This window comes from Balaenoptera physalus, assembly GCF_965194825.1.
Source record: "Balaenoptera physalus genome assembly, chromosome: 10".
In the NCBI taxonomy this organism is placed as follows: Eukaryota; Metazoa; Chordata; class Mammalia; order Artiodactyla; family Balaenopteridae; genus Balaenoptera; species Balaenoptera physalus.
The window spans coordinates 15,003,998-15,026,671 of record NC_138889.1 but is presented as its reverse complement, the minus strand read 5'-3'; the positions used below and the strand labels follow the sequence as shown (position 1 = coordinate 15,026,671).

The following is a 22,674-nucleotide window of genomic DNA, read 5'->3' as shown; positions in this document are numbered from 1 at the left end:
AGCGTGGAGTCCTAACCACTGGACCGCCAGGGAATTCCCCAATTTTTATTATACTTCACTCACCTAATCTTTAATCTTTACCCTCCAATAATAGTTACCTTGAGCTGGAACGTACAGCAGTCCAACATTCTGGGCAAGCACACACAGCTCAGGCTGCATTTTCCCACCTGGACTATGTTTTACTGAATTCCTCCAGACACAGTAGACTATTTAATCAAGACTTCTAAAAGTTAATGTTCAAGTTTGTGCATTGCTGGTGGGAATGTACATGGTGTAGCCACTATGGAAGCTAGTATGGCAGTTCCTCAAAAAGTTAAATATAGAATTACCCTATGATCCAGCAATTCTACTTCTAGGTTTATTCCCCAAAGAACTGAAAGCAGGGACTCTTAACAGTTATTTGTACACCAGTATTAATAGCAGTGTTATTTGCAGCAGCCAAAAGGTGGAAATGCAAATGTCCATTAACAGATGAATGGATAAAGGAAATGTGGTATATACACACGATGGAATATTACTCAGCTTTTTAAAAAGGAAGGCCATTCTGACACATGCTGCAACATGGATGAACCTTGAAAACATTACGCTACGTGCAGTAAACCAGATACAAAAGGACAAATTGTGTATGATTCAACTTATGTGGTACCTGGACTAGGCAAATTCATAGAGACAGAAAACAGAAGTTACTGGGGACTGAGGGAGGGAAAGGAAGGAATCGTCGTTTAATGGGTCCAGAGTTTCAATTGGGGATGATGAAAAAGTTCAGAAGCTGGACAGTGGTGATGGTTGCCCAACAATATGAATGTACTTAATGCCCCTGGATTGTACACTTAAAAATAGTTAAAATGGTAAATTGCATGTTTTGTGTATTTTACTTTGATTTTTAAAAAAATTTTGATTACTGACTCAATCTTCTTACTAATTATAGGTCTTACAAATTTTCTTTTTCAGTATTGGTAAGTTTCGTGTTTCTAGGAATTTGTCCATTTCATCTAGGCTATCCAGTTTGTTGGCATACAACTGTTCATAGTACCCTCTGCTCCTTTTCTCTTCTGTAGAATTGGTAGTAATGTCCCCACTGGCTGGAGTTATTTGAGTCTCTCTTAGACAATTGGCTAAAGGCCTTTCAATTCTGTTAATCTTTTTGAAGAACCAACTTTTGGTTTTGTTGATTTTCTCTATTGTTTTTCTATTCTCTATTTCATTTATCTCTGCTCTAATCTTTATTATTTGCTTCCTTCTGCTAGCTCTTTTTTTTGGCTACTCCGTGTGGCAAGTAGGATCTTAGTTCCCTGACCAGGAATCGAACCCACGCCCCCTGCATTGGAAGCGCGGAGTCTTAACCACTGGACTGCCAGGGAAGTCCCCCTTCCGCTAGCTTTGAGTTTAGTTTGTTCTTCTTTTTCTAGTTCCTTAGGTTGTAAAGTCAGATTGCTTATTTGAGATCTTCCTTCTTTTTTAATGTAAGCAATTACAGCTATAAATTGCCTCTGAGCACTGCTTTTGCTGTATCCCATAAGTTTTGGAATGCTGTGTTTTTGTTTTCATTTCTCTCTAAGTATTTTCTAATTTCCCTTGTGATTTCTTCTTTGCCCCATTGGTTAAGAGAGTATTGTTTAATTTACACAAAATTTTTCAGTTCTCCTTATTGTTTTCTAACTTCATTCCATTGTGGTCTGAGAAAATACTTTGTTATTTACCTTTATTTTTTATTTATTTTAAAATAAATGTATGTATGTATTTATTTTTGGCTGCATTGGGTCTTCGTTGCTGCACGTGGGCTTTCTCTAGTTGCGGCGAGCGGGGTCTACTCTTCGTTGTGGTGTGCAGGCTTCTCATTGCGGTGGCTTCTCTTGTTGCGGAGCATGGGCTCTAGGCATGCGGGCTTCAGTAGTTGTGGCACATGGGCTCAGTAGTTGTGGCTCACAGGCTATAGAGCTCAGGCTCAGTAGTTGTGGTGCACAGGCTTTGTTGCTCTGTGGCATGTGGGATCTTCCTGGCCCAGGGCTTGAACCCAGGTTTCCTGCATTGGCAGGCAGATTCTTAACCACTGCGGCACCAGGGAAGTCCCACACATTTTTCATTTTCACCAAGAATTTTATTGAACAATGTAGTCACTAACCGAATGAACTTTTTGGCCAGCCCAATATTTCATGGATATGGAATCTTCTCATCTCTCTTTGACAGTGGTTCTCAAATTTGTCTGCATATTGAAATAATCTGAGGAACTTAAATATGGATTCTTGTATCCTACCTCCAGAGATTGTGATTTTATTAGTCTGGTGTGTTGTCTGGGAGAGGAAACTTATCTTTAAAATATCTCCAGTTGGGACTTCCCTGGTGGTCCATTGGCTAAGACTCCACACTCCCAATTCCGGGGGCCTGGGTTCAATCCCTGGTCAGGGAACTAGATCCCACATGCTGCAACTAAGAGTTCGCATGCCGCAACTAAAGATCCCACGTGCTGCAACTAAGACCCGGTGCAGCCAAATAAATAAATAAATAAATAAATAAATAAATAAATAAATCTCTCTCCAGTTGATTCTAACATGCAACCAAACTTGAGAACTACTGCTCTATGAATATTATAGGTAAACAAATTTTTTTCATATCTTGCCTGCTTTGCTTCTCTGATATCCTTTGTTCTGTTTTTGTCTGTCTTTTTCTGGCTTTCTTCAAATGCCTGGTGACTGTACATTCATATTTAAGAATGAGAGTTGCAAGCATGCCTGCGCACACATACACACACACGAGAATGAGATACCCACAAGCTGAATGGAAGTTGACGGTAGGTAGGGGGCACCAAATAAGTCTGTATGCTTGAAGACCCCCTGTCAATATCTTTAGGTCTTTTCTCTCTGGCTGATCAGTTTCCCAAGGGAGGGCTCTTCCGATATTGTGCTTTGGAGGGATAAGCCGGAAGAGGGCTGAGGGTCTCATTGCTCATTCCTCTGTTTTGTCCTCTCATTTTAAGTATGGCCCCTTATTCCTGTCCTCAGAACTGCTTGGTGTTCTCATGTCGAGGCTCCTTGGTTTAAAGGGGACCATCTTCTGTCAGGGTAAGGAGGTGGGCAGGACAGATGGGGAAGGTTCTGGGGATCCCATCTTTCTACAGACCTTCAGCCAATCCTCCTGTCTGCAGCCCCTCCCTGCACACATGCCATCAGAAATATCTGACACTTTCGATTCCTGATCCTTTCCAGGACTCTGCAGGGTCAAATGGCTTACTTCTTATTGGTTTCTCTGTCCCTCTCCTCTACTGGAAATCAAGTATCCACTAAATCTGTTACCACTTGTCCATCTTTCAAAATTGTATTGGTCTCTGGTCTACAGTCATTTTCTTTTCCTATTATCTGTCCTTGCTGGTTTATACCTTGAAAAAAAATTCCTATACTGTCATTTTAGGAAGGTTAAAGGAGGGAATGCAAATGTAAATACTTGTGTTCAATTTTTGTTTATTTAGAAATGTTGAGAGCCTGGGATAGCAGAGGGGAGGGACACTTCAAGCCAGGAAAATAGACTGCATAAAGGTTTAGTTAGAAGAGGGAACTCATGAATCATGTGTAGAGCATGGCAAGCAGGCTGGCTTTGCGGTTTTCGCTGGGGAATTAGAAAAATGAGAATCTCGGGGCAGGGAGAGAACAGCCAAATGGAAAGTCTAAAAGGCCAAGTGAAAAATTTATACTTAGTAACATAATTATTAGATCTTGCATTTTGTGGCATTTAATCATCTTTTCACATATTTTCACCCATAGGACAAGCCTAAGAGTTAAGTTAGTGTTTATTATAACTGTTTCATAGCTAGAGTAACTGAGGCATAGAAGTTAACTTATTTTTCTAGGGCCACAGATCAAGTAGCCAAAAGAGAGTAACCTCAGATTGTGGAGGAGGAGGAGCCCACGATGGAAACAGTGTCCAAAGGTGCTCACTGGAGAGCTCAGTGGATGTGCTAGGGTAGGGAGACAGGCTGACATAACAGGCCTGCGCATCAGCCAGTAACTTAGGCAGGAAGTACAGCTGATCCTCGTTATTTGCAGATTCTGTATTTGTGAATTCACTTACTAAAATTTATCTGTAATCCTAAAATCGATACTTGCAGTGTTTTTACAATCGTTTGCAAACATGCTTAGAGCAGTGAAAAATGTGAGTCGCCTGACACGTACCTTCCCAGCTGAGGCTGAACAAGGCGACGTCCTGCCTCCTGGTTTCGGCTCTCACACTCTAAATGAGTGGCCTATCCAAGGTCTACCTAATGCCTCATTTTTTGCTTGTTGGTGGTGGTTTCAGTGTTTAAAATGGCCCCCCCCGGGACTTCCCTGATGGTCCAGTGGCTAAGACTCCATGCTCCCGATGCAGGGGGCCTGGGTTTGATCCCTGGTCAAGGAACTAGATCCCACATGCCACAACTAAAAAAAAAAAAAGATCCCCCGTGCCACAACTAAGACACGGCACAGCCAAATAAATAAATACAATAAATATTTAAAAATAAATAAATTAAATGGCCCCCACCCGCATAGTGCTGAGGTGCTGGCTAGAGTTACTAAGTGTAGTAAGGCTGTCATGTGCCTTACAGAGAGAGTGCGTTAGATGAGCTTCATTACGGCATGACTTACAGTGCTGGTGGCTGTGAGTTCAATGAATCAATGGTTGTTGATGAAAATGTTAGGACAGAGGCACACAGGAACCTTACCTTCTATTTCCCCCAGGAGCAGTGGTTCAGTATTTGCTAATTCAGTGTCTGCGGTGACTTGATAGAACAAGCTACTGTGAATAACGAGAGTTGACTATACTTACTAGTGCTGAGTCTCAGTTCTAGCCAAAGAAGGCAGTCTGATTGTTCCCTGAAAACCTGATGGAGAATCTGAGTTCCCATCACGTTTTTGCCTCTCTTTTTCCTTGAGTGAAATGTGAGCATTAATGACATCCGTCTGAGAGCAGAGCACCTGGTCCCAACATGGTGTCAAAGTGAGGCCTGAGCTCAGATGTTCCTGCTCAAGTTCAAGCATGAGATGAACATCAGAGTTGGCTTAAGGGTCTGTAGGAAACGATGCCCCTCCTGTCACGTGTTTCTCGGGTACGTATTAGGCTGTAGCATCTTACTGTAATTTTCCCCTCCGATCAGTTCTTGCCCCGTGTATCAGTACTTGGCTCCATTACCCGCCCAGCTGCTCAAGCCAGAAAACCTGGGAGTCGCCCTTTCTTCTCTTCCCTCCCCCACATTCTATCACTAAGTTCTGTTGGTTCCACCTCTCCTGGTTGTTTATCTGTTGCCTCGTACCCCACACCTTCCCTTCTAAACTTTATGCTGCTCGATTTTCCAGATTCCCTTGCCAGCTGTTAATTTCTGCCAGTGGGAGGCACCAGCAAGCTAGGAGAGGGTGGGAGAGAGGAGGCAGCAGCCCTTGCCCAGGGTGGCTGTAGTAGGGGTGAGGGTCTCGGACCTGCGACAGCTCTTCTGTTTCCAGCCCCTGCAGTGGACACTCCCCTTTAACCTCTTGTTCCTTCAGCACTCTCCATTCTCTCTTTTGTTTCTTCAGCCCTTCCAACACTTTTGTAACCAACTGCCCATACTTAACATCCTTTGTTAGAAATAACTAGTATGGTTTCTGACTTCCTGACTGGAGCTTAGCTGATACAACCTCCAAAATATTTCCTGAATCTGTCCATCTCCACCACTACCACCCAGTCCAAGACACCATCATCTCTCAGCTGGGTGACTGCAATAGCTATGCTCCCTGAGTCCACAACCAGACAGGTCTGGAGCTAGACAGGCAGGTAGCCTGTAAGGCAGGTAGCGCTACCTGGTGGGAGACCCCCAGGAAAAATAAGTTCTGGGAGAAAAAAGTTTCCCCTCTATTGCCAACCTTGGAGGACTGGGGTTTGATTTTATTTCACAAAGTTGATTTGCTTAAACTGCTATTCACTCAATGCCTATTCCTAAGCCAAGTTCCTTATCTCTGCCTTTGCTCAGTCTGCCTTCTCTCTTTCATATTAAAGGACAGCAGGATAACCTGAAAGATAAGAGCATTTTATTTGTAAAATCTTTGCCAACTAACTTTAAGAATGAAAGAAAATAATTCTATTGTTATCTCAAAAGAACATCTGTTAAGCCTTCCTCCCAACCTGAGCATCCTGGGATCCCAGGAATTCCAGTGCTTCTAACTCACATCCCCACAGTGGTGTAGATGCATAATTAATTTCCATGGGAAGGAACTCTGACACAGGCATTAGCCATTTAACGACCATGGGCAGTGCTTTCTGGCAGAGAGGGCAGTAAGACGTGCGCTGTCTCTGAATCAAGCTGTGAGGCAGGCAAGGCCGCCAAGTGGCTGACAATGATCCCTCCTTCTCAGATGGGGCAGAGGAGCCAGCTCAGCCTTGAAACAGGTGACATGGGAGGTGTCTCAGCTGAAGGTTAATGTCTCTGCGTCTCCTGCTTGGGAGGTGGAGTTGGATGGAGGGGTGAATGCTTTCTTGCCTTCAGCTAGAGCTTTAAAATGCTGTGAGGAGAGAGAGGGAACGTGAAGGATTGGGGACATACTAGTTACCACATTTTAGCAAGAACTAACCTTGCTTCCTGCTTCCATTCATTAGGCCACTTGGTTCTCCTGTAAGAATGACTGGCCACTGTAGATCCTTACCTAGCCTTGTCTAAGGCCCACATTGCTTCTACTTCCCCTTCCTTTACAAGCCCCACCCCTGCCTGCTTTGCAGTTCCCTTCGTGATGCGGAAGGGTGACGGTAACTCCAGGCAGAGACAACCTCCATTGTCACATGACAGTCACAGCAGACCCAAAATAGTGGCGACAGCAGCAATCCTCACTACAGCTTAAGTCAACCTCCAATGCTGGTCTCACCTGTGAGTTCTTGAATTCCGAGTAGAGGGAAAAGAGCAGATGGAGGGACTGAATCCGACTCTTGTAGATGGGGATGTCTAGGATGGCTGAAATCGAGAACTCCCGTGAGCAGAAATAAACAAAAATCCGGAAGCTATGGGGCATTTCTGTTGAGGATGGCCAGTCCCCTCCCAGATGGGATGTGTTACTATAACTCTGCGGGTTAAATAGCCAGCAGGTAGTCACATCAACCCAAATACCACCCTCGCGTGCTGCCAAATAGCACAACGGGCTTAAAGTAAAGGCTGTAACTCAGAGTAAACCAGCCTTTTCAACAGCCCACAATGAATTAATTTATCCAGAGATGAGGTCAAGGAAGGGATGGAAGGGCTTACCACAGATCATGTCTATGTACTCTGCCAGGCTGCAATCAATCTCTGCTGTGGGCAGGCTCACCTAGGAGGGGCACGGGATAGACCCGAGTCAAAAGGCTGAAATTTCAGTGGTCCTAGCATCACTCACTCTCTCTGAAGGAAAACAGCTCTGAGCATAAGGGGTGAAATGGGCTGAATTGTGTTCCCCCAAAATTCATATGTTTAAGTCCTAACCTCTAAGAGCCTCAGATCATGTGACTATATTTGCAGATATGGTCGTAAAAAAGAGACGTTAAAATGAGGTCATTAGGGTGAACCCTAATCCAGTATGACTGGAATCCTTATAAGAAGAGGAAATTAGGACCTAGACACATACAGAGGGAAGACCATGTGAAGACACAGGGAGGAGACAGCCAAGGAGAAAGGGTCTAAAAGAAATCAACTCTGCTGACAATTTGATCTCCCAACTTCTAGCTTCCAGAGTGTGAAAAAATAAATTTCTGTTGCTTAAGCCACCCAGTCTGTGGCACTTTGTTATGGCAGCCCTAGCAAATAATACAACGTGCCTTTTCTTTTCCCACTGATCAGTAAAGTGGAATTGGTTATACTCATTAACTACCAAAGTAGCAGATGATATAACAGGGCCAAAATATTTTATAAGTAAAATATACTGCCATGCAGTCTTCCTGTGTGTATTTGTGAAGAAGAAACTGGACCCAAGTTATGGCCAAGTATTTATAGTTACTTGGTGTTAGAAGGCCTAATGGTCCTTGGACACCACAGGAACAGAAAGAAATGACATGACATCTCAGCAGGCTCCAGATCTAAACTCATATTGTAAGTTTAAAAACCACTGGCTTCTTAAAAATTTTTTGTTCTCTTTTTACAAAAATCAGAGTAGATGGTTCTGCAATTTCCTTTTTCCACGTAACAACATGTCATTGGTATTTCTCTGTATCAGAGCAAAATAAGGCCAAATGATCTTCCATTGTGTATTTCACTGAATGGATGTACTATAATCTATCTATTCAATTCCCTAATTAGACATTTTTCTTCAGCTATAGCTTTAAAATGCTGTGCGAAAAGAGACTGTTTTCAAATTCTTTGCTTTTACAACACTCAATAAACATGTACCAAAAACTCTGTCTTCATGGAGCTTATATTTTAGTAGGGAGAAACCAAAGACAAAATAAGTAAGGTATATAATATGTTAGAAGGTAAGTATCATGGAGAAAAAGCAGGGAAAGAGCTTGGGGAACGTGGTGTAGCAATTTTAAACACCATGGCCAGGAAGGACCTGTTATCATCTTTGCTCAGTTTTCTTTTCTTGATATGTAAGAGCTTTTTGCTTGGACAGTAATGTTGTCACATATATATGTAAGTAACTTTTTTTCTTCCTGGCCGTGCCACGTGGCATGCGGGATCTTAGTTCCACGATCAGGGCTCGAACCGGTGTCCCCTGCATTGAGAGCATGGAGTCTTAACCATTGGACCGCCAGGCAGGTCCTGTATAGTTTTATTTTTGTTTTAACTGTTTAATTCATTTGGAATTCCTGTATGCTCATGGTTGAGGCTTAGATCTATTTAATTTTTCTCAAATGGTTGGTCAATCATCTCATCACAACCCATCCTCTCTCTAATCATTTAATTCCCAGCTAGGTTTTTTTTTTTTTCTTTTGGCCACGCAGCATGTGGGATCTTAGTTCCCTGACCAGGGATCGAACCCTCGCCCCCTGCATTGGAAGTGCGGAATCTTAACCACTAGACCGCCAGGGAAGTCCCTCTAATCATTTAAAATAACCATCTTTCTTATACAACAAATTTCTACATTTACATGGGTTTGTTTCTGGATTGTTATGTGCTGCTGATCTATTTCTGTTCCTAACCAGTACATTATTGTTTTATTTACTACAGCTTTATAATGTGTTTCTAATGTCTGACAAGGCAAATCCTCATTTTTTCCCTAAAATTTTCATGATTAGTCTTAAAAATTGATTCTCTCAGATAAACTTTGTTACCGAATTTTCAATTTCTAAAAAAATGCAGTTAAAATCCTAATTGAAACGGCCTTCCATTTCCACGGTGAACTGGGGAGGACTGACAGTGCTGAGCCATTGACCCCTCCCTCCAGGAACACGGCTTGACTCCTCATTCACTCAGAGCTTGTGTCTGCCCTTCACTGAAGTTTTATAATTCGTTTTCAAGAAAGTCTTGACAATTTCTTTTTTTTTTTTTTTTAACATCTTTATTGAAGTATAATTGCGACAATTTCTTATTAAATATATTCCTGAGCACTTTTAAAAAATTTAGGATCATTATGAATGGGACTTCAGCTTCTTAGAATAGCATATACACCTCTGTGGAAAAGGTAGAGTCTAAAGTGATAATACAAAAAGTACATATGTCCATCAAAAGGTATGTACTCATAGTAATAGGACAGTAATATTACAGAGTAATCTGTAATATCCCCAACCTGCAAACTACCCAAGTGGCTATCATAGAATGGGTATATTCAAACAATGGACTACCGTACAGTTGTGAGAACAAATGTACGACCGTGATGTGTGAACAATGTGGATGATTCTCCATATGGATGAACAATATAGATGAGCAAATAAATAAGACACAAAGGAGCATGATTATATTTAGGTAAAATACAAAACTGGCAAACCTAGGGAGTTCCCTGGTGGCCTAGTGGTTAGGATTCTGGGCTTTCACTGATTCCAGGTTCAATCCCTGGTCGGGGAACTGAGATCCCGCAAGCCATGCGGCAGGGCCAAAAAACAAAAACAAAAAACAAAAAAACAGGCAAACCTAATCTGTGCTATTAGAAGTCAGGAAAATAGTTACGTTGGGAGGTGGAAGCCTGAGGGGGCTTCCAGGACGCCAGAGATGTTCTGTTTTTTTGATCTGATGTGTTGGTTACACAAAGGTGTTCAGTTGGTGAAAGTTAATCAACACTTATGTGTATGTTTCTGATTTTGTATTATACTTTAATCTAAAAGTTAATGATAATAGTAATACAAGAAGAGAGAAAACACTGGGCCCTAGAATGAATGCCACACTTTCTTAGCTCCTGCTACCTTCCACTCACCTTTCCCAAAAGCTCTTCAAACTCTGGAGACCATTCCTGCATCAGCATGTCAATATCGGGCATAGGTCTACAAGTACAGAGGTAAACGTGAATAGAAAACATGGGCCGGTATCAGCAATCTCTGCATCAGGATATTCTAGACTGAAGGGAGATTCTCAGTCTGGCACATTAGAATTTCAGGAGAACATAGACTGGGTGGGACAAACTTACCCAAGACCTGGGGTTTGGAGAAGCTGGCTAAGTAATAATACCAGCTAAATCATAATCTTTACGTCTGCACTCTTAGCCAGTAGCAGCCAGGATCCATAGACCCTCAGGTTGATACATCTCAAATATGCCCCAGCCTTGGGACCCCCTTCTCAGGAGCAATGGCTTCGTACGTGGTGACTGTTACCATGGGTTACTACAGTGAAGAATGTACTATTTCTTACCTGGTGTAGTGCACAGTCGCAGGGGGCTTGGAACGGTGTAATTCAGAGATGCTCTCAATCCATGTGTCAATGGCTTTGGGATTCTTTTCTGCATCTTCCAGGCTCTTTACTTTCATATGTTGCTAGAAAAGTAAGGGGAAAGCCTGGCTGATGGCATTGAAGGGTGTTTTTTTGTTTGTTTTTCTAGAATTTTTTTGAAAATAAATTTATTTATTTATTTTTGGCTGCGTTGGGTCTTTGTTGCTGTGCGTGGGCTTTCTCTAGTTGCGGCGAGTGGAGGCTACTCTTTTGTTGCGGTGCACAGGCTTCTCATTGCGGTGGCTTCTCTTGTTGCGGAGCATGGGCTCTAGGCGCGCGGGCTTTAGTAGTTGTGGCACACGGGCTCAGCAGTTGTGGCTCACATGCTCTAGAGCACAGGCTCAGTAGTTGTGGCACACGGGCTTAGTTGCTCCACGGCATCTGGGATCTTCCTGGACCAGGGCTTGAACCCGTGTCCCCTGCATTGGCAGGCGGATTCTTAACCACTGCGCCACCAGGGAAGCCCTTGAAGGATGTTTTTACTCTTGTTTTTACAGAGTGGCTCATCATATGCTGCTATTTTGTATTCAAGGTAGCTGCTGAAAAGGGAAGCCTGCCAGCAGCCAAATGAAGATTATAGGAAACCCTGATAAAATCTTCTGCAGCCAGGGGAAGGGGGCAGGTCAATAGGACAGGAATGACCACAATAAGATACCATTTCACACCTACTAGGATGGCTAGAATAAAAAAGACGGACAATACCAAGTGTTGGCAAGGATGTGGAGAAATTGGAACTCTAATTCATCGCTGGTGGGATTGTAAAATGATTCAGCCACTCTGGAAAACAGTTCGGCAGTTCCTCAAAATATTAAAGTTTCCGTATGGCTCAGCAATCCCACTCCTACCTATATACACAAGACAACAGTATATGTGCATGCAACAACTTGTACATGTTCATAGATGCAGAATAGAAATGGAAACAACTGGTAAATGTATAGACAAAATATGGTATGTCCATACCATGGAATATTATTCAGCCATAAAAAAGGGAATGAAGTAGTGACCAGGGTTTAAGAGCAGGATAAATGAGGAGAGGAGTGACTACTAATGGGTATGGGGTTTCTTTTTGTTTTGGTTTGGTTTTTGGCCCCACCTTGCAGCTTGTGGGATCTTAGTTCCCCCAACAGGGATTGAACCCTGGGCCCACCACTGTGAAAGTGCTAAGTCCTAACCACTGGACTGCCAGGGAATTCCCAAGGGGTTTCTTTTTGGAATAATGAAAATGTTCTTAAATAGTGGTGATGGTTGTACAGCTCTGTGAATATACTAAAAGTCACTGAATTGTACAATTTAAAAGGGTGAATTTCATGGTAGGTAAATTATATCTTAATACAACTGTTATTGAGAAAAATAGGGCTGGCTGAAACCATAGCCATCCCTTTTAATAGGCAGTAAGTCAACTGTTCAAATACTAGCAAGGCTTCTACTCTCGGCCCCCTGGAGCTGGGGCCTGTGCTAGGCTAGTATCTTACTGTGACGTTGTGTTGTTTGGAATTCTCTGTTAACCAAAGTGAGAGCACTGTAGGGTCCGACTGCTTTGTAGAAGGCTCATCCAGTACCAGTAGGCCAAGGCTGTCAGGCTTTCCATCAGGACGTGGAACCTGGTTAGGAGAAAGGTAAGAAAGAGAAAAAAAAACATGGGAGGGATATAAAAAGGTACGCTTGCTTCCAATAAGCTGAAGAGGAAAAACTCTTCTGGTTCATCATTATTTCTAGTATTAAAAAGCATGCCTGGGACTTCCCTGGTGGTGCAGTGGTTAAGAATCCGCCTGCCAATGCAGGGGACACGGGTTTGATCCCTGGTCTGGGAAGATCCCACATGCCACAGAGCAACTAAGCCTGTGCGCCACAACTACTAAGCCCGAGTGCCACAACTACTGAGGCCCGAGCGCCTAGAGCCCGTGCTCCGCAACAAGAGAAGCCACCGCAATGAGAAGCCCGCGCACCACAACGAATAGTAGCCCCCGCTCGCCGCAACTAGAGAAAGCCCACGTGCAGCAATGAAGACCCAAGGCAGCCAAAAATAAATAAATAAATAAATAAATACAAGAAGACAAAATGTTTAAAAAAAAAAAGCATGCCTGTATATCATGCTGTACTAAAATACTACCTAGAAAAAAATACATGATCTATAGGACCTTAAATATAAAGCTGAAGTCATGGATAATTAGGAGGCAGATATATGACAAATTTTTAACACCTAATGAGATAATTATTACCTAATAGCAATGAGTATGGAGTTGAGAGCATGTTAAGAACTCCAGTGAAATGAAGAATATATATTAAGGTAGCGATTGCTAGTCAGGGAAATTAGTGGAACTGTTAGAGTGATAGAGGGGTCAGAAGAAACACCTAAGGAGTCAGTTTTAGGATGTTCTGACTGTACCTTTAAGAATGCATCAATATCCCCGACAGCTGGGATAAAATCAGGAATGAAAGGTTTCAGTTTGTGGTCCAGGTCAATCAACTGAGGTGTATACCTAGGAGATATTGCCACGGGAAGGTGGAGACTGTCAGAGAAACTTACTTTATTATTCAGGCTGAAAAACACCTAAGGGGAATGACCATGTTTCAGACTAGAGGAAGGAAAGGGCAAGGCAGGGCTGGGGGTTATGGTGGGAGGGCCTGGTACTCACCTACTGATGTACTGGAAGAGTTCCTTAATCTCAGGAGAAACTGGCAAATGCTCATAATCTGCAGGATCATAGGCCCTGGGGAAAGGAAAATGTGGTTCAAGGTAGCCAGAGAAGAGCAGAGGTTGCTGAGCCCTGGTTCAGGCCGGGTGTTACTCTGGCCACAGGGCATATGACTCTGAACCTAGTTTCTGCTCCACCCACATCTGCCTTTTCTGAGCAGCTTGCAAGGTAACTTTAAAAATGCTTATAATTAGCTCTCAGCTATCTCTGACAATGAAGAAGAACAGAGCTACAGAAAATCCAAAACATAATTTTAAAAAATTTTAAAAATTTTAAAAAATTTTAAATAATAATTTTAAAACAAAATTTTAAAAATTAAAATTAAATAATAATTTTAAAACAAAAATTAAATAATAATTTAATAAAATAAAATAAAATAAATAAAATAAAATAAAATTAAATTAAATAATTTTAAAACAAAATTTTAAAAATTTTTAAAAATTTTAAAAATTTTAAAAAATTTTGGAATGTAGCAGAAATTGTTTTCCCTTTTTTGTCTGAATGAAGGGGATGAAGAGAAAAGATGGAATGAGATCTTAATTTCTGACATGAAAACGGTTTACGCCAAGAAAAAAAGCAATTTTTACAAAGATGTTTTTCAGTGTTTTAAGTAAAAAATTAGAAACAACATGTCCAACACTTGAGAGATGGTTAGATATGTCAAGATGAATATTGCAGTTATTAAAAAATACTTGTATTAATACATGAAATGTATACAGTAAAAAGGTAGTAGAGTACATATTAATGACTATAATTAAGTAAAATGTAATGAATTGACAAAGTATATAAGTGACTAGGAGAGTTATTTAAGGTTCTTCTGGGAAGAGGTGCTTAACAAAAATACTAAATAGTTTATATTTCCCCAGATTATAATTTATGGAAGCAGAATCATGAAGTAAACTGGGAAGCATGAAGAGTCAGTCTGGTATTAAACATTTGCCTAATTTACTTAGTGTCTACCTTTAGGTGGATAATTCAAAGGTAACTTTTTATTTTTATTAAACTACTTCATTGAATAAAGTATGCATGCACATGATAGGAAATAAAAGGTACAAAATGTATACAGTGGAAAGTTATGTCCCCTTCCACCCCTGTTCCCTTGCCACCAAGTTCCCCTCCCAAGAGTAATCAGTATTATTAGTTCCTAGGGTAGCCTAGAGATAGCTTATGTAATATTTGTTTTATACACATGGTAGCACAGCATAAAGACTTCTATACCTTTTTAAAATGTAACAATGTCCCTTGGAGATTGTTCTTTATAGTGCGTAGAGTGCTGCCTCGTACTTTTTAATGGCTAGAAAGAATTCTACTGATTGGCTACACCAGTAATTGTATTTTAAGTGAATGGGCTTTAGAATCTACTTTGATTAAAACCTGCAGGGGTGGGTCATGATTAATCTAGCACCAGAGCTGGAACATGGTGAGGAGAATTTTTACTGAAGCATCATGCAGGAACATTTTGCCTCAATACAGGGTTCTGGATGCACCTATTCTCTACCCGTCCTAAAAGGGTCTGAGCCTGAAAATAGAAATGTTCCTGTGCATGTATGTTTTCCTTGCTAAACAGAAATGCTCTGGTATGTGTATAAATTTATCTTCTCTTCCCTAGAATGTGAACTCCTTGAAGTCAGAGACCATCAGTTAAACTGACTCAGCAAATCCTCGTAAAATCCCTGAGCCCACAGGTGTTTCCGATAGTGCAAGTGACATCACAGGATTCGGGCAGTAGAGCCGAAAAAGAAGGAAAACTCATTACACTGGGTTTCTGAGCATCTGCTAATCCTAAATAGAGGAGATCAAAAGAGCTGCTGGAATTTCACTTCTCACTGACGTCCTCCTGTCCAGTGTTTTGAAGGAGGCGTTTTCCTCCTTGGCAAGGGGGCTTTCCTCACCCTTCCAGAGGGGCCCCGTGCTCTTCGTCATCATCATCGTCATCATCAGAATCAGTTTCAGATGAGTCATCATCGTCGTCGTCATCGTCGTTTTCACTCAAGCCCCGCTGAGACGTGAGCTGCGAGGTCTTCTTTTTCTCCTGAGATAGGGCAGGAGATAGAAAGGTCCAGGTAAGGAGAAATTTACTGTTCCTTTACCCAGTTCTCTCCTAGTGCTCTAACCAGAACCCTCCCGCCTGACACCAATTCACTGGAAAGAGAAGGAAGCACTCCCCAGAAGGGCCTCGAGAACCTTCTTCTGCTCCTCCTTAGCTACTAACTGAGTCCCCACTTTCTTTAACCATGGTCTCTTCCTCTGCTCGAGGCTTGGGTATAAATTTTATCCAATACATATCTCTTTTACCTATTACTTAGGAGATTCTGAGAACTCTGCATAAACTTTATCCAGTCAGCTTCAACTCTAAAACTGAGGGACTTCTGAAGAAGAAAGCAACTCTAAATATAAGTTATTTTGGGAAGAAATGGGGGAAGATGAAGTAGGGAAGACACACTTTAGGGAATCTTAATACTCACAAAGATCACAGGGAGGAAATATAGTATTTAATTTGCAAGACTGCCCAGGGTAAGCTGCTTGTAACTATCAAAAGAAGAAAGTTCATAATCAACCCCGTGCCTGGAAGTTCCGGAGACTGTGGGTTTTCCCTTTCCAGTCAATGGGTATCTGACCTATGCATGGGTCCCCTCCCTTCCCCCATAAGCTAAATGCAATGACTGTACGTTATATCTCAAGATAAGAGACTCTTCTGTCCTTGGCATTACGACCTACCTTTCTGGGCTTCTGGTTCTAGATGTACCACCCCACCCTCAAGCCGACGAGAAGGGGTGAGGTGGTGCTTGGGCTTGCCAGGGCAGTTGGGACAGGGTCCATGTCTTTGACTCTAGGGCCTGGAGCCTGTGGCATGCCCTCACTTAGGACCTAAAGGGTGGCCAATTGGCCCCCTTTAAAAGTAGGTTTTTCAAGCTTGGTTTCCATATGCCATATGGCTTACACTGAGGTTAAGAGATGTTAGGTTCTAGTTTTTTAAATTATTTAACATTTCTTTTACATTAAAGCAGCTACTGACATATAAAACTGTGACACATTAGAGGACATCAAAAACTTCTTTGGGTTACATTCTCCTCTAAGCATAACACAGATTTATTATACATAGATAAAAATATATTTTAACTAATCTGTAACATGTGAGACTGATGACACAGTTGCAGAATATGCCTTATTGGTATACAACTGGTAAATATCTCCCACAGTGTTCTTTCCTAATTCAAAATCTGCCCAAATTATTCTTGGTCACATAGGAAGCAGTCTGGCAAGGGGAGATTTTTAAGAATATCGTCAGCTCAAAGATTATTCAAAAGTGGATCCTATCTGCTGATTCTGGGTGCATATTAAATTGGAAAGATAAATGAGCCTTGAATATTGACTACATCATGATGAAAACTAGAAAAATTTAGGGTGAATATACAAAATTAGGAGGTCAATTTAGGAAAATTGTTCACTTTTCTTTTGTCTGCTTCTTCAAAGTAGTGCTTTGCAAAATCTCTGACCTATGGGAGAAGACTTTATATACCACAGACAAGATGCCAAAAAATTACTTTGTAGGTAAGATGTCAAACAGCACACTAGTCACAAAGTGGGGCTATCTTAAAACATTACCTTTTAGACTTTCTATGAAATCCGTCTCTGTTGCTACAGCTTTCTGCATTACTTCAAATATTCTCCTTCATCTGAGTTTTCAAAACGCCTGTTCTTGGAGGACGATTAAAACATAACCATTGGACCATGTGCTAAGCCTAAACACAGGGGCTGTTCGCCCACATGTGCAAATTTAAGGCCCTATCTGGCTAGAGCTGTAGGCGTCTTCTCATCTCGCTTTCAGAAACGGTGATTCTCTTGGTTCATAGAATAACACCAAAGTGACATCTGGGCCTTAAGACTTCAAAACTAAAGTCTCTTTCACAAAATACTAGCAGTATCACAACTGTTGACAGTGAACCAATGCCAGGATCAATCATTCCAAACTTTCTTTATCATAAGAATTACTTGGAGTGCTTGCTCAAAATATACATTTGCAGGCTTTTACCTTCAAGATTCTGATTAGGCAGTTCTGGGTGGGGACTGGAAATCTGTTTTTCTAAATTTAAAAAAATTTTTATTTATTTACTTATTTATTTATTGGCCGTGCCACGCGGCATGTGAGATCTTAGTTCCCCGACCAGGGGATCGAACCCGTGCCCCCTGCAGTGGAAGCACAGAGTTCTAACCACTGGACCACCAGGGAATTCCTATCTGTTGTTTTTTTTAAATAAGTACCCCAGTTGATTATTATGACCAGAAAATTTTGTGAAACCCTGGCCTGTGTTATATGAAACTTCTCACCAGAACATCAGCTATAACAGTAAGCTTTATTCCTGAAGGAGAGTCAAAATCTTAATGCTCTTGGCTCTTGACTGTCCTCCATGAGCTCAAAGGAACCCAGTCACTGGAGGTGAGTATTTAAGAAATGTCTGCTACTGAACTAGTGTCATTTCAAACTAACTACTAAAAATTCAAAGCAGAAGTTTCACAAGAAGCGGTGGGTTATACTGCACCTTGTTGTTTTCCTCTTCGTACTCCTCACTGCTGTTGTCAGCCATAGTCTTGTTAGGAAGACGGGTGGAACGACAAAGTCCTTGGAAGAAAAGTTTTCCCTTTAGGTTATTGTATTTTGGGTGTTTTTTAAAAATATTTATTTGGTTGCGCAGGGTCTTAGTTGTGGCGGGCGGGCTCCTTAGTTGTGGCATGCAAACTCTTAGTGGCAACATGCATGTGGGATCTAGTTCCCCGACCAGGGATCGAACCCAGGCCCCCTGCATTGGGAGCGTGGAGTCTTAACCACTGTGCCACCAGGGAAGTCCCTAGGTTATTGTTAAAATGATTTTCAAAGACAGATATTTTTCGTTTATATTTTATGCTCTAACCATTTCATGGAACAGGGTTTATAAGAATATCTAGCTGAAAGACAGGAAACTGAATTCTAGTCATGGCTCTGTCAATTCAATTCGAGATATACTTACTAAGTATTACTATGCTTAAGGCATTAGGTTAGACATTATACTGATTATCTGACATTACATAAATAGCATAAAATCTGCCCTTAGTTTACATATTGGTGAAATGAGGTTAGTAATTAGTAAAGCAAAAGGAGTGCTGGATTTATAGTCAGAAGACTGGGTTTATAGGACAACTCTATCAGGTGGACAAAATGACTTAACCTCTCTGAGTCTCAGTATTCCCACTTCTAAATGGGGTCAGTAATATTTCTCAGTCAGGATTGTTGTAAGGATCAACTGAAAAAAATTTTATGTGGAAGGAAATGACCTAGTTCCTGGCAAATAGTAGTCACAAATATGAATCTCAATCAGTGTCTATAAGATAAAAGCAATAAAATATTCTGAACAATTAAAAGCATAACCAGATATAAGATATTATTAACTGGCATGAAAACATGTTCAATGATTTCCAAGTCAAATGAATGCCCACTAAACACTATTTTTCTGCCTTTTAAATTGCCTAAGCTGAAAACAAATTATAATGTCCACAGGTGGCAAGATTATAAATGTGCTCCAGTCAAAAACCTGGGTGTCAGGGGACTCCCCTGGTGGTCCAGTGGGTAAGACTCCGAGCTCCCAGTACACAGGGCCCCAGTTCAATGCCCGGTCAGGGAACTAGATCCCGCATGCTGCAACTAAGAAGCCTGCATGCAGCAGCTAAAAGTTCGCATGCTGCAACTAAGACCCAGCGCAGCCAAAACAAACAAATAAATAAATAAACATTAAAAAACAAAAACAAAAAACCTGGGTGTCAGATAACCAACAAGGACCTACTATATAGCACAGGGAACTATACTCAGTATTTTCTAATAACCTATAAGGGAAAAGAATCTGAAAAAGAATAAATAAATAAATAAATAAATAAATAAATAAATAAATAAATAAATAAATAAAACCAAATTACTGTGCTATACATCTGAAAGTAACACAACATTGTAAATCAACTATACTTCAATAAATAAATAAATATGTATGACAGGCATTAAAAAATTAAAAATTAAGTAAAAATTAAAAACAAAAAAATAAGTAGGTCAATGACCTGGTTAAAAAAAAACAAACACCTGGGTGTCTAGGTGTGTCTGGGTGTCTTTCCATACACTGAAAGACTGAAAGCAGGGACTCAAACAGATACTTGTACACCAATGTTCATAGCAGCATATTCACAATTGCCAAAAGGTGGAAACCACCCAAGTGTCCACTGACAGACAAATGGATAAACAAAATGTGGTTATACAAACAATGGAATATTATTCAGCCATAAAAAGGAAGGAAATTCTAACACATGCTACAGCATGAATGAACCTTGAAAACATTAAGCTACGTGAAATAAGCCAGATAGGAAAGGACAAACACTGTATGATTCTGCTTATGCAGTACCTACAATAGGTAAATTCATAGAGGCAAGGTAGAATAGAGGTTACCAGCAGCTGGGGGGCGGGGGGGAGGGGAGGGGAATGGAGAGTTATTGTTTAACAATAACTCTGTTCAGGATGATGAAAAAGTTCTGGAAATAGAGAGTAGAGATACTTACGCAACAACACGAATGTACTTAATGCTACTGAATTGTACACTTCGAAATGGTTAAAATGGTAAATTTTATATTAGGCAAGTTTACCACAATAAACAAACAACCCTGGATGTCATCCTTGATTCCTAACTCAAGAGCTAAATCCAATCCATCAGCAAGTCTTAGTGATTCTACTACAACAATACCTCTAGCATTTGCCAATTCTCTCTATTCTCAACTTCCTCCCCACATCCAAGCCACTATCACCTCAACTCAGCCATGGCGACAGTCCTTCTAACTGGCTCCTTGCTTTCACCTTTGCACCTTTCAATCCATGCCATGCATAACAGCAGTATGGCCTCTAAAGCCCTGCTTGTTATACCTCCTGACTACCTCTGAGGTTACTCTCTCCTATCATATGCTGGTCTCTTTCAAGTCCTCAAACTAACCCAAGTTCTTTCTGGCCTCAGGGCCTTTTCACATTTCACTAGCTGCTCCCTCTTCCTGGCCTACTTTTCCTCTGTGTCTAAATCCTTCTCACCTTTCAGTTTCAACCATCACCTCCTTAGGTCTTCCCTGACCCCTCCATCAAAAGTAGATCCCACTCCTCACCAATATTCTCCATAACATCAAACTCTTTGCTTCCATCAATGCACTTAACACATTTGTAATTGTGTTTCTTTATTCATTTGGCATCTGTCTCCCATAATTACAGGCATCAGGATGGCAGGGTCAATGTCTCTTTTAATACTGTATACCTGGGAATTCCCTGGCGGTCCAGTGGTTAAGACTCCGAGCTCTCCCTGCCGAAGACCTGGGTTCTTTCCCTGGTCGGGAAACTCAAATCCCACAAGCCACGCGGCACGGCCAAAACAAAGAAACAAACAAAAAACTGTATACCTAGTGCCAAGCATAAGGCTGACAGATAATAGGCATTCAAAAAATGTTTGTTGAACAAATGATGGTGTCAAGTCCTCTAAAAATATTCTGTTGAGGTTTCAATTGGAATTGCAGGTTAAGGATAGGTAACTGAAGCATCTTCAGAACTGAGCAAAAGAGTTTTGATAAATTAAACAAACAAACATGAACCCCCGGCAGACTGTGGGCAGAACAGTATCATGAAGTAAATGGCGATGGGGAACACTGGTTAGGTTGATGGAAGATCCTGCAATCTGGGTGGCTGTGTTTTCTCCCCCCTTAACTAGTTGGAAAACAGAAGCAATGGCAAGTAACTTGACTCTGAAAGCCAACATCTGCTAACAGAAAATAGAAAATTCTTGGGGACAATCATGAATCCATCCTGCAACCCTCAAGGCGGTACCTACCAGGGTCAAACGTATTCTCCATGTGGTAATAGACAATTGTTTTGCTTCTGTTTCTAAGGAAGTACGGCTAAGTTCTAAGCTACATGTCATTCACGCGAGATCAACAGTTTTGATTCTCATGGTTTATTTGGAGATGACATTTTTTTTTTTTACAAATTTTGGTTTGTTTTTAATAACCGTTGACTTACAAATGCAAAACAAACAAAACAAAGAGAAAAACAAAAAAAAAAACCCATTTCTCTTCTTTCCTCTTCATGCCTCTCTTACCTTTGTGTCTTGTGGTTGGAGCATAAATACTCGCAACCTCTTCAGAGTCGTTAATCTCTAGACGCTCATCATATGTCTGGTTTTCAACGATCTTGGTCTAAGCAAAAGGAAATATGATTACAGAGCTCCTATCACGGGACATTAAGCACTCTGTGGGGAGGTGGATTCCAAACCAGCATTGGTTCCTCTTGCTTACCCAAGACACCAGTTTTACCTGAAACCTTCACCCCCCCCCCCCAATTCAAACTTTCCTTAAGGCTTCTTGGCCCCAGGTCAAGCAGTTAAGTCATTCTGCTGCAGCCCGTATTTAGGAACTGCTGGCAGGCTGGCTGAGGAACGAGGGAATCGTGGAGAGAAACGACAGCCAACTTCTGCAGCAGCTCCCCAAAGCTGTAAGATACCCGCGCAAGGGCAACACAGTATTCCTCTGTAGATAATGGCTGTCTCCTCCGGTTCGATCAGTTTCGCAAGGCGGCCGGAGCTTCTCAGGGGAGGCTGTAGAGGCTCTAGAAAGAGTTCTGTCTCTGGGGTTACCAGGGAGGGAGGGGCGTTCCCCGAAGACAGGGTAAACTCCAGTCTCTCGGTTCCACCCAATAATCCCGAAAGCATCACCCTCACCCCCACCACACCACCCCCGTCTTGTATGTCGGATCCCACTTAAGTTTCTTGGGGAGTAAAGGAAGCAGGATGGTTGGTGATGGCGTGAAGGAAGGGGGGAAAGAACAGTTGTCAAGAAGATGGGAAGAGGTGGAGGGGAGATGGGAAGAGGGAAGGGGAGTCCTTTCTATTCCTCTACAGAGGGAGAAAGAGAGTTCTCTTTCTGCTAGGGTAAGTACGAATTACCTGTAGCCCCTCTGAATCCGTCTCCTCGATGTGGAAAGAACCCCAGCCTAGGGCTAGGGTCTCACTTCAATCTCAGGCCAGGCCACTTCTACTTGGAAGAAGACCAAGGGCTTCTACTCGGAGCAACCGGCCTGTTGTCAGTCGCTAAGCAAAAAAAAAAAAGAAAAAAGAAAGAAAAAAT

At 41.6% G+C, this 22,674-nt stretch overlaps 2 protein-coding genes across 12 annotated transcripts in view; one reads left to right on the top strand and one right to left on the bottom strand.

Moving 5' to 3' along the window:
* TMEM25 (transmembrane protein 25) overlaps positions 1-15,311 on the top strand; it is a 21,209-nt gene extending 5,898 nt beyond the window's left edge. For 4 of the 10 annotated variants that reach the window (XM_082411130.1, XM_082411125.1, XM_082411126.1 and 1 more), the window contains one exon: positions 8,640-9,404. In XM_082411130.1, the coding sequence (XP_082267256.1) occupies positions 8,640-8,749 (110 nt within the window). In that variant the 3' untranslated portion in view covers positions 8,750-9,404. Of the gene's footprint in view, positions 1-8,639; positions 9,407-14,375; positions 14,491-15,118 lie in introns of those variants that run through there. The other 6 variants (XM_082411120.1, XM_082411131.1, XR_014250385.1 and 3 more) reach the window with 5 other exon arrangements.
* On the bottom strand, positions 6,008-22,674 carry IFT46 (intraflagellar transport 46). Of its 2 annotated transcripts, XM_082411172.1 has the most exons (12): positions 22,494-22,673; positions 21,651-21,747; positions 18,051-18,130; positions 15,402-15,541; positions 13,450-13,524; positions 13,200-13,293; positions 12,286-12,414; positions 10,736-10,857; positions 10,305-10,371; positions 7,232-7,292; positions 6,858-6,943; positions 6,008-6,500 (listed from the first exon to the last, which is right to left on the bottom strand). In XM_082411172.1, the coding sequence occupies exons 3-12, from the start codon at positions 18,093-18,095 to the stop codon at positions 6,405-6,407; spliced, it is 915 nt and encodes a 304-aa protein (XP_082267298.1). In that variant the 5' UTR covers positions 18,096-18,130; positions 21,651-21,747; positions 22,494-22,673; the 3' UTR covers positions 6,008-6,404. The 2 variants fall into 2 exon arrangements, with proteins under 2 accessions (XP_082267298.1, XP_082267299.1); XM_082411173.1 differs by lacking the exon at positions 18,051-18,130 and having other exon boundaries at positions 22,494-22,674.